Source organism: Bubalus bubalis, chromosome 21, assembly GCF_019923935.1.
Source record: "Bubalus bubalis isolate 160015118507 breed Murrah chromosome 21, NDDB_SH_1, whole genome shotgun sequence".
Classification (NCBI taxonomy): domain Eukaryota; kingdom Metazoa; phylum Chordata; class Mammalia; order Artiodactyla; family Bovidae; genus Bubalus; species Bubalus bubalis.
In genome coordinates this window covers 50,241,577-50,253,067 of record NC_059177.1, presented here as the reverse complement: position 1 = coordinate 50,253,067, position 11,491 = coordinate 50,241,577, and the positions used below count along the sequence as shown (strand labels likewise).

Here is an 11,491-nt window from a genome sequence, read left to right as displayed (position 1 = left end):
GCTGAATGAAGGAACCAGTGACAAGGCCCCTCAGTGTCTTCCCCAAAGCACTTTAATGCACACACCACCCCACAGTTGCTGCCTGCTGCAGCGGGGGGAGGGGGAGCAGAGAGGCCAGGGCCACCTGGAGGCTCCCACGGCTTCCACAGCCCGGTATGCCTAAGAGGGCTGCGCCCACACACATTCTCATCAGTACGTGAGGGGCGTGAGGATGAAGAGGCGGTCTTCCTCTTTGCGGATCCAGCGCATCAGTTTATGGATGGCACTGACGGCCGACGCCTTGGTCCCCAGTGGGCTGTAGCACATGTAGAGCTCAAAGGCGCCCGTCACCTGGAGGAGGGGGCACAGGGTGGTCATCCAGGTTGTCTAAGGACCTTGCCCAGGACCCCGAGGCAGCCCAGCCCACCCCATGGCCACCTTACCCAGGCCAGGAGGTTCTCGTTGGGGCCGGTGTAATAGATCGTCTTCAGGGGGCGGGAGGCATTGTGGGCACGGCTATGCAGGTACTGGTAGAGGCCCAGCAGCCGCTCCTGCTCCTCTTCACTGTCGTAAGGGGCCTCAATCTCAGGGCTGGAGATGGGGGAGTGGGTTCGCAAAGGATTGACTCCCACTGGCTTCTCTGGAAATCCAGAAATGCCTATTCCTAGCCAGGGAGACTCCACCATGTGGCCTACCTCCAGATGCATCCCACCCACCGCCAAGCCACTGTCTCCTCCCTGCTGAAGACTGCCCAGAACAGGGGTGGGCATGGGGTGGGGTCGGGTAGAGCCCTGGGACTGCAGCCCTCTTCTCCCCTCGCCCCCAAGTTCATGGCAGCTTTGGGGAACCTCCCTCTGGAGAAGCCAATCTGAGTTTAGGTGTCTTAGAGAGAGTGACAAGAAGGCAATGGCACCCCACTCCAGTACTCTTGCTTGGAAAATCCCATGGACGGAGGAACCTGGTGGGCTGCAGTCCATGGGGTCGCTAGGAGTCAGACACGACTGAGTGACTTCACTTTCACTTTTCCCTTTCATGCACTGGAGAAGGAAATGGCAACCCACTCCAGTGTTCTTGCGTGGAGAGTCCCAGTGACGGCGGACCCTGGTGGGCTGCCGTCTATGGGGTCGCACAGAGTTGGACATGACTGAAGCAACTTAGCAACTTAGCAGAGAGAGTGATAGGATGGGAAGAGAACTGAGTTGGGAACCCCCCGGACCAAAAAGGGGGTAATAGGAGGATAGAATAGGCCTCATCGGCCCCAGCCTTTCTGTTGGAGGAAGTGGAGGAGTCCTGCCTGCCGGCTGGACCAAATTGACCCCTAAGGCAGAGTAGCTCCTGGGCCAGTAACCCAGGAGACCTCGGTGAAAGCTTCCTTCCCTGGGTGAATTGGGTATTTCAAGGCCTTTTGGGAAATGAATGAAGTAGAGAGGTCTAGGTTGATGGGGAGTAGGGTGATAGGGGGTGGGGCTCCCTAGGGTCAGAGTCAGACAGACACAGCAGGTCGGCTCATTCCCAGAGTCAGCTTCAGGACTGCATCAGGGCTCAGGCCCAACCGGCGCCCCCTCCCCACGCCCCTGTCTCCCTCCAACAGCGTCCCCAAGGCCCACCCTCACCTGGTGAAGAGTCCTGAGCTCTTTGACTTATACAGGAAGTGGCGCAGGTCGGGGACGCCCACCTGGGCAACACTGTAGTAGGGCGTGCGCAGTGCCTCCCGGAGCGCCAGGTGCGCGCCGCGCTTCCGCAGGCGCTCCTGAAAGCGGCGGCGGCAGTCAGAGACGGCAAAGAAGTCCTCGCGGTCGGTGGAGACGAGCAGCAGGCAGAGATCCGTGTCAGGCTCCAGGTAAGAGATGTGTGCGTGGAAGAAGCCGGCTGCGTTGAATTTGGGCAGGCACACTGGCGTCCAGGCCTCGCCCTCGCGGAAGGACGAGGAGGAACTTATGAGGTTGAAGAGCAGGTGCAGGTCGATGGGATGCAGGAATTGGTCCTTGCGGCGCACGAGGGCCACGAGCTGGTTGCGCGCCAGCAGGATGGAGAAGACCAGGCTGCGGGCGCGCGCCTGCTGCAGGCTGGCACTTACCACGTCCCGCACCGCCGCCGCCAGGGGCAGGCAGCGCGCCGCCCCCATCAGGAAACTGGGGTCTCGCGCCATGAGCTGCAGTAGGTTGTCCGTGATGCGCTCCGAGCCCGAGAGCAGGCGCCGCAGGTCATAGTTCTGCTTCTGCTGGAAGATGTGGCTCAGCTGCGCGCCCGTAAGCAGGCTTAGGATCTGGTAGTAGATGTAGAGCAACTCCTGAGCCAGTTCCTGCGCTGACTGCCGCGTTCGGGCCACCGCCACCAGCACCAGTGGGCTCCGGCGCACGAACACTACCTTGTAGCCATCTGATGGGGGTGGATGGATGGGGGTGGCATCAGCTTCAGCCCCTCTCCTGGGAAAGCCCTCCCGGATTGGCCTGGCCCAGCACCCCCAGAGCCCCAATTTCTCGGCTGGAGCCTGTCACTTTCGGGCACGTGTGTGTGTGTGTGTGTGTGTGCTGAGTCGCTTCAGTCGTGTCCAACTCTTGCGACCCCACGGACTGTAGCCCGCCAGGCTCCTCTGTCCATAGGATTTTTCAGGCAAGAATACTGGAGTGGGTTGCCATTTCCTTCTCCAGGGGATCTTCCTGACTCAGGGATCCAACCCAGGTCTCCTGCACTGCAAGCAGATTCGTTACTGACTGAGCTACCAGGGAGTCGGCTTCATAGACTGGCACCAGCTAAAACATAGGAAGCACTTCAGGATAGTGTGTTTACGCATTCTTGGGACTTCCCTGGTGGTCCAGTGGTTAAGACTCTGCCCTTCCACTGCAGCAGACTTGGGTTCCATTCCCGGTTGGGGAACTAAGATCCCATATGCCCTACAGTGTGCCAAAAAAATAAATTATTTTTTAATAAATTAAAACAAAAATAGAAAAAAAGCATAAAAAATGGAAAGAAATTTTTTTCTTTAAATTAAAAGAAAATCCTCAAATAAACAAACAAAACCCACACATTCTTGGACTAAGTTAAGTGGCAAGAGCTGGGTGGACTCAAGACCTGCGATTTTTTGGTCCGCTCCCCAGGCTTCTTACTCTAAGGGCGAAGTCCATGTGCAAGCCACCTTTGAACCTCACAACAGCTCTATGAGGCAGTCAGTGTTGTTTCCCTGTGTTCCCAGATGAGGACCTGGGGCTCACTGAGGTAGAGGGACTTGGTCACACAGTATATCCCAGCCCTCTAGTCCCTGGGGGTCCAAAACCTGGTGTGAACGAACTGTGTGGCCAGGGAGACCTCCCAGCACCCCCTCCAGGGGGCTCACCTGCATGGATGGAACGGATGGCATTCTTGTCAGCCTCTAGGAAGGACACCAGGGCCACCATGACACCCATGGTGCTGGAAAGTGCCTCCTCGGACCCGTAGCGTGAGTACACAGGCTTCCCCGCCTCGCTCAGCACAAAGACATGCTTCTGGTGCCGTCGCCAGGCCTCAGCAGCCTCTTCCTCATCCCCTTCGCCAGTGCCATCCCTTGGGGGCTCTGTGGCTGGTCGTCTGGCTGCCCCTGGGGACTCTGGCCAGTCCTCAGAGCTTCCTGGAAGCATCTCCTCCTGCAGGTCTCGGGCAACACCTGTCAGCTGGGTGCTCAACTCACTGAAGTCCTGGCTGATCTGACGCATGTCTGTAGCCAGAGGTGGGGGACCCCCAGCACCCTCCTTGGGGCTCTCCCCAGAAGCCGCCCCATCCTCTGATTCAGTCAGGTCCTCGTAGGAACGGGCGTGGACGAACATGGCGCCCTCCTGTCCGGCACCTGGCAGCCAAAAGCACTGGAGCTTAGAGTGGTACCTGTTGGCAGACTGATTCACCAGCACAGCACCCTATACAGTACTCTAGCTTGACTGCCTGAGGCAGTTGTGATGAGGCAAGCCACTGTTCCCTCCAGCTATAGTCTGCTACAAGTCATGTGACTTACAGCTCATTGGTCTCCTCACACTGGGAATAAGACCCAAACCCCTCCAGGCTGAGGTGGTGGCTGGTTTCTGCCTGTCCCTCTCACTCTCATCTCACAGTCCCTCGCCCTCTGCTCTTTGAATACCCTCACCTACCTCCGGGCCTTTGCATCTCCTGTTCCCTCTGCCAGGAAGCCTCCCCACCTCTTCCCAGGCCAGCTCTCCCGTCACACTTCAGCTCTCAGCAAAGATGTTAGTTGTCCCTGTCACCTGACCCCTAGCCCCAAGCACTCTATCATATACCCCCTCCTTGACTTCTCATGGGGCACCTATCAGCTATTGCCCTTCTCCACAACTGCAGTGGAGTTCCCCCTCAAGGGCAGGAACCTGGTTGTTCATCACTGTGTGCCCAGTACCTCACCTTGTGCATGTAATACCCACTGTGCTCAATGAATCTCTCTCCTTGGGAGATGCCTCCCCAGGCCCATGCAGGGACCCATGGCTCTGAACCCCCTCCAGTGGAATGCTCTCACTAGCCTGCAGCTCCTCCAAGGCAGAGACCAGGTTGATCTTCCTTTACTGAGGTTTTTTTTTTTTTTTTGGTACAAAATAGTTTAAGAGTTAAGTTTTGAGTCTCTATTATGAGTTCAGCACTGTACCAGGCATCAGGGTACAACACGGGTACCCACAGCTCTGTGCTCAAAGAGCTCCCGATCTTGTGGATGAGAGAGATGGGCAATACCTACACACACAAATACAACCCTATAAAACTAGTGTTCTATACAGAGTGTGGTCAGAGCAGGCCTCTCTGGTGAGGAGATGACATTTAAGGTGAAAGCTGAAGGAGGGAGAAGGAGCCAGGCAGGGATCTGTAGACCCAGGAAAGAGGAGGAAAGCCCACATGGGCAGTCAGACAGCACAGGGTGAATGGCACAACATGAAGTGGAGAGGAAGGCCGGAGGCAGACTGAGCCTGGATCCCTCCAGTATCCCCAGCTCATGACAAATAGTCAGTGAGGGAGTGAACACATGCATGAATGAGTAGGAGCAAAAGAGTGGCTGGAAATCGAGACTGCCCAGGAGGCTGCTCTGGCTGTGAGCTGGCTGGGGGTGCCCGAGGACCCTGCCCGTACCTGGCTCCATCCCCTGGGCCAGTCCTGGTGTGGGGCTCTCTGCTCTTTCCACACTCTGCCCATCGGAAGGCGCCAACGTGCCATCGGGGCCTTCGCTGCTTCTCTTCCTCTGCATGTCAGCGGCCATCCCTTGGGCTCTCCTGTGGAGCAAACAAAGGCATCATTGAGGGCAAGATGCTAGTGGCAGGGCTCACTGGCACAATTAACTGTGCTTAAGTATAGAAAAGTACCCCTTACCAGGACCCAAGTAACTCAGACCTCTAGGGAATAGGTTCTATATTCAGAAGGGCATATTTGCCCTTCGGAAAAAGCATGTGCTTCTTTGGATGATTCTGCAAGGAAGAACACATGGTATCTATTCACTCTATAAAACTTGGAAAATAGAAAAAAAAAAAGAAAGAAATGTCACCACTGCCCCACCATTCAGGATCTCTCACTGTTCACATCTTAGTATATTTCTTTCTAGTGTTTTAAAAATTTTTTTAATTTAAAAAAATACGTATTTATTTGTCCACGCCCTGTGGCATGTGAGATCTAGTTCCCTGGCCAGGGATCAAACCCATGCCCCCTGCATTGGAAGCACGGAGTCCTAACCATTGGACAGCTAGGGAATTCCCTCTACTCTTTTTTAAAACATTGTATATAAAATGTTATGTATTTATCTACAAACTGATAATAGCAGCTAACCCCCCAAATGCCACAGTAGCATGCTAAGCTTATGTAGATTTTTATCCAATTCTATCACTCCTGTCTGAGGAGGTACTCTTGTCAGGCTAGCTTTACAGGTGAAGGAACTGCAGCTGAGAGAGTATAAGCACCTCCTCACTCAAGGTTGAGACAGGAAAGAAGAGCTGGAGCTGGGAACTGAAACCATTCTGTATCCTGATATTTTCCCTTGTACATCCTACCGTAAATACTTCTCTATTCAAAACTCGAGTTGACCGATCAGTTCCTTTTGATATTTAAGCACTAAGAAAGAACTGAGTCAGAGCAAGCTGGCTTGTCTTCAGGCCTGAGCCTTGTTTTTCCGCTTGCATTTTGCATCTATTGAATCTGGCACCAGGGCTCCCCTTTCCAGTCAAAACCAACTATGGCCATGTGGGTTCTCAGTGCCAATTTGATGGACACTGAGGAGAGATGCAGCCTGGTCTCTCAGTCCTCCTGCAGCCTCAGGGTCAGGGGGATGTGGCCGAGAGTGGATGTCAGGGATAACGAAGTTGGGTGGACTGAGGCTCAGCCTCTATGGCCCCGAATGACAGGCTGAAGGGTCTTCATTTGGCAGGCAACATACCATCTACAGGAGACAGGTTCCATCTGAGGCATTGACCCTTTAGGGGAGACAGATTTGTTTGGCTAGAAGGGCAGCAGAGATTAGCCAGGGACTCATGAGGCAGGCACTGCAGGCAGGCCCAGGGCCTGGGCGGGGCTGGTGTCAGTGTGAGCACAGGAGACCCTGCCCCTCCTGGGGCAGAGTCCACAAGGAATAACTGAGGCTTGTCCCTTTACTAGCTCTGTCATCTTGGGCAAATGACCCCACCCTGAGCCTGGCATGAGGCAGGTGCTCAAAAACGTTCATGAAAAGAGTGATTTTAGGGAGGCAGCGTCACCATCACTAGCATTGGTGTAGCCCCAGCTTCTCCGTATCTCAGACCTCTCTCTCTGACCACCCTCTTGACTCAAAGAACTGATTTTCAAGCTCTTCTTGTCATCTTTGTGGTAAGCCATGGGATCCTTTCTTCAAATTAATCTTTTACAGAAGCTCAATGTGCAGAACAGACAGACAGGGAGGCAGGGACCAGAGACTGGCCTGATGGCCATTCCCACACTGCTCCTGGAGCACCACGACCTAAGAGGGGGGACCGCTGGCCAACAGCATCACCCCACACAGAGTGTGCTTTGAGTAACCTTGAAAGGAAGTTTATTTGGGAGAACATCTACCTTTGGGGATTTTCTAGGCCCACCCAAGCCTGTCCACCAGGGCACTCAAGAGTGATGGTTCCCAGCGAGGGTCAGAGCCCAGAAGACCAAGGTGTGGGCCACCTTGTTTGACAAAAGGCCAGAGTAATTAAGACACTGCGTGGCCTCAACAGAAACCTGGGGAGGCGTCCAGAAAGGTCTCCTTTGAAACTGAGACCAAGAGAAGCCAGCCAAAGCAAGCCAAAACAGCCACCGCAACACCACAGAGCCGGGGGCAGTGGATGGGAAGGCAACTAGAGCATGTCCAGGTCTAGAGCAAGAAGACACAGCCGATACCAGGAACCCTGTAGACCATTATTCCACAAGCTAACGTAAAAGTCAAGGTGGGGTCTGCGTTGCTGTGTAAAGAGAATGACTGTAGACAGATGAGTCTGTCCAGATGCAGGCAGAGGGGGAGCCAGGGCTTTTGGACCTGGCTCCGTAGATGGAGACCTAGACTGGGATGTGCTTTTCTCTAAGGAGAGGGTCCAGAAGCATTGCTTTAAGTGCACATGCCCCGCATTTCTATGTGTACTCACTTGCCCACTCCCCTAGTCGATACCTTCACATCATCTCTCTTCTTAAGCTTCTATCATCTTCTCCCATGCTCACTCTCAGCTCTATCAGTGAGAACCTTCCTTCTAGTTCACTGAGGAAACTGAAGTCACAAAGAGAACTTCCAAGCTGCCCACCACCACCTCACCTTACCTGCCAGACTCTGCCTTCCTTCTTGCTGAAGATGCACTATCCTGGCTCCACTGAGGGCTAACGCCTCCACTCCAGCCCATCTCACCTACCCAAGCATATGGCTTCAGCAGCTGTCGCCTCCCCCTCAGATCATCACTGTTCCCTTCTTCCCTATCCATCACCAATAGACTGTATTTCAATTAAAAAAAAAAGTTAAATGACAAAAAAAAAAAAAAAGTGGGCAACAGATACAAAGTTATTGATTCTGGACAGAATGTCCAACTTTCATGAAACATATTACTGATGTTCAGGGGGAACCACCTGCAATCAGAATCTGACCAATCTCATCACCTCCACCACTACCACACTGGTCCAGGCCAACATGATCTCTCTGGCAGATGGTTGCCACAGGCTTCTAACTAGTCTCCCCACTTCTGTCCTTGTCCTTGGAGAGTCTGTCCTTCTCACAGTACATAAAGTAATTGATTTGAAACAGAAGTCAGGCCATGTAATTTCTTTGCCCACAACTCTTTAACAGTCATACCTGACCCAGTGAGAGAGCCAGCTTCTTCACAGTGGTGTACAAGAACCACTGTCCACACGTGCTTCCCCGCTCCACCATCCCTAATTACTTCTTCGGCCTCATCTCCTATTCTTGCCCCTACTCGCTCTGCTTCAACCCAGTTTCACTGACTTCATGGCTTTCCTTAAGTATAATGTGGCTTCCCTGGTGGCTCAGCGGTAAAGAATCTGCCTGCCAATGCAGAAGATGCAGGTTCTATCCCTGGGTTGGGAAGATTGCCTGGAGAAGGAAATGGAAACCCACTTTAGTGTTCTTGCCTAGAAAATCCCATGGACAGAGGAGCCTGGTGGGCTATAGTCCATGGGGGTCACAAAGAGTCTGACACAATTTTGTGACTAAACAGCAACAAGTATAGTGTAAACATAATTCCTGAGTATTCTTTCACTTTAGAACTTCACTCTTGCTGAACTTTCTGCATGGACCATACCACTCTGCTTCTCTCCTGCCCCCCACCTCACTACTTGGGCAAATATCTACATGAGTCACTCTGTCACTTCCTTCAGGTTGATGCTCAAGAGGTACCTTATCAGAGAGGATTTCCTGGAATATCCTGGATTCTTATCTCCCTAGCCCTATTTTATTTTTCTACATCCAAGGTCACCCTGTGAGCTGTCGCAAAATGTCAGCTCCATAGGCAGGAGGATTTTAATTAACACTTGTCAGATAAATAACTTTGGAAGGGAGAAGGTGAAAGTTCCTCAAAAAACACCCAGCTCCCATGTAGCCTGAGGAGACTCCAGCCTGTGGGGAAGACTTGTCCTCAGTGTTTGGGGTAAAAAACGGCTCTGGAGTCAGAGGGACCAGGATTAACCTGACTTGATTTTATAAGTCTCAGCATTCTTACCTATGAAATGAAGATGATGATAGCATTGATTCACTGGGTTGTGTGAGGATTAAATGAGATAAGGCATGTAGTTTGGTTACTCTGAGACAGAGTAGGCATGTACTCACTCAGCTGTCTTTAGTATATCATGATTATGTTAACATTCAGACCGTGTGCACCTGCACTTATACACAGGTCCAGTGGTCTCTGGAATATAAATTAAGCCTTAGAGATTGCTCATCCTGAGCCAGGCCTTCAGTGAACAGGCCTGGGAAAAGGTGCTTCTGACCTTGTGAAGCTAGGTGGGCTCTGACATGAAATGACCCATCTGTGATGCTGGGACAAAGAGATGCCTTTGGGCCTAGGGCTGGGCATTCCTCCAGGCTCCCTGGTTCTCCATCCTGAAGTGGCGGGACAGACCATTGGTTCTCTGCTGCTCCCAGAAATCTCTCCCAAGTTGAACTCCTTTCCGCCACATGCTCCTGCTCTGTAGCCTTGTGCCTCTGACTCAAAGACTCAAACAAGGGCCACAGCACTTATCCAGTGTACTGAGGCCCCACTTCCCACTGACACCACTAGACTTCAGGTAACTGAGCTGAATACCAGCATAACCGAGTACTACTCAACATGGTACCTGCATGGAGTGAGGGCAGGGTCAGCTGCTTGGGGCTAGTGTGCACCTCATTCCAAACAGTTCCCCGACCACTTGAGATCATGCAGTACCTCAAGATCTCCAAGGCCAATCTGAGGATCCAGTCAAAAGCCCTGAAGAAACAAACAGTTCCCTGGACACTTAACACGGGAAAAAACTAGGCAGAGAGGGTGAATGACTCACAGCAAACCCCACCCCAAACCCTATTGGAGCCATAACCTGTGTGGCAGAAGCTCCTGGGTGGCTGAAGCAGTTAAACAAGAGAGGTCTCTTGGAACCAGTCCCAGAGTCTCCCATGGGGCCCCTTCTTTGGCGGCCTCTCCAGAAGCCCCCAGGGCTTGCTATTTTCCCCAGAAGTGCTCTGCTGTGCCTTTGAGCAATGTCACCAAACAAGTTAGCTCAATGAGCCCTTCCGGTATGCCTCCCTCCTCTAGGTGCCTGGTCTGGAGAGTGGGAGGGCCTGGCAAGAACCCCTCCCTATTGGCTCCCTAGCACTCTTGCTCCCTCTTCCTGCTTAGATAGTGCCCTAATCTGCCTTGATGCTTGGGAAGTGGGCTGTCTGGGACGATGGTGCCAGGGTGCTTGGATGTGTGGCAGACAGGGTCCAGGTCAGGCTCTGCTGTAGCTGCTTCAGGAGGATGTCTACTCCGTGGTGAGAGTATAGCCTGGTACTTGCCACTGGTTGTGACCACTCCCCTCTCTGACAAAGGCTGCTCACCCTCCCGCAGCAAACTCAGTTCAGAAAGGGGTGGCTCACCAGGTACAAGAGGCAGCTTGGTTATCCGAGCCAGGGCACCCTTGAGAGCAAAGTCCCAAGACGCAAGACACCTTCAGAAGCTGCCTGCTCACCCACCAGTCAACCTCTGCCAATCTTTGAGAGTACTCTGCCCGGCCGAATCTGTGTGCGTTAAGTGTGGGCGGGTACTCTTTGGCCACTGCCCGCTATAGGACTTTGCCTTTCCAGCCAAAGGAAGAGCTCCAGGCCTCGCTTTTGTATTCCCCAGCTGGGAACCAGCTAAGGGACCCTAGAGAGACCCAGTCCTCCTACCGCAAACAGCAACGTAGACGGTAGGGGCCCCGTCTTCAAGCCCCTCCCTCCAAAGATGACAGCTCTCCAGTCTCTCGGCGCCCCCAGGCCACGTGGGTTGGCAGTCGGACTCACCTGTTTCTCGGGGAAGGGGGTAGGGGGAGAACACAGAGATTGCCGGTCACTGCCCTCTGCCGGACCCCAGGGAGGGCACGGGTATCTGGCCGGGCCCAGACTGATGGCTCAGGTTCGCAGGACCACGGCCCCCTGTGGACGCAGACATGGCCACGGCGCAGGCCACCACTCCCTCCCACCGCCCCTTGCCGATTGCCGGTTCAGGAAGACAGCATTCGCCGGCCTCTCGCGGCGGAGGCCCGGCTCCAGTCGCTGGGCCTGGCCCTGCCCGCCCCTGGTGTGCATTATGGGAAATGTAGTCCGCAGTGCACGGCCGCCGCGGGGCGGGGAGGGTCGCGGGTCTGGGCAGAGCCCCGGGCTGGGCCTGACCCAGGCAGGGGTCCCCGCATCCCGCTCCGCCTTCTGCAGGGTCCCAGCCAAGCTCAGACACCTCCCCAAACCCATAGCCCCGGGTGGACCGCAGGCCCAAACTCGCCAGACCCTCTGCCCGAGCGAACAAGAGGTTTACTTAGAGGAAAAGAGACTTTTCTTTCCTCCCTAGCGTAGTTTCCTCCACTA

At 53.9% G+C, this 11,491-nt stretch overlaps 1 protein-coding gene across 2 annotated transcripts; it reads right to left on the bottom strand.

Moving 5' to 3' along the window:
- Window positions 1–30: 30 nt before the first annotated feature.
- Window positions 31–11,217, bottom strand: MON1A (MON1 homolog A, secretory trafficking associated). Of its 2 annotated transcripts, XM_044933587.2 has the most exons (7): window positions 10,934–11,217; window positions 5,308–5,402; window positions 5,071–5,210; window positions 3,314–3,799; window positions 1,593–2,358; window positions 423–570; window positions 31–330 (listed from the first exon to the last, which is right to left on the bottom strand). In XM_044933587.2, the coding sequence occupies exons 3-7, from the start codon at window positions 5,195–5,197 to the stop codon at window positions 190–192; spliced, it is 1,668 nt and encodes a 555-aa protein (XP_044789522.1). In that variant the 5' UTR covers window positions 5,198–5,210; window positions 5,308–5,402; window positions 10,934–11,217; the 3' UTR covers window positions 31–189. The 2 variants fall into 2 exon arrangements, with proteins under 2 accessions (XP_044789522.1, XP_006053348.2); XM_006053286.4 differs by lacking the exon at window positions 5,308–5,402 and having other exon boundaries at window positions 10,934–11,216.
- Between the last annotated feature and the right edge of the window lie 274 nt (window positions 11,218–11,491).

Coding starts and splice junctions, on each gene's coding strand:
- MON1A (XM_044933587.2), bottom strand. CDS start 5,197: ATGGCCGCTGACATGCAGAGGAAGAGAAGCAGCGAAGGCCCCGATGGC. Junction 3,800..5,070: donor GGCCCAGGGGATGGAGCCAG/GTACGGGCAGGG, acceptor TTTGGCTGCCAG/GTGCCGGACAGGAGGGCGCC. Junction 2,359..3,313: donor CATCCGTTCCATCCATGCAG/GTGAGCCCCCTG, acceptor CACCCCCATCAG/ATGGCTACAAGGTAGTGTTC.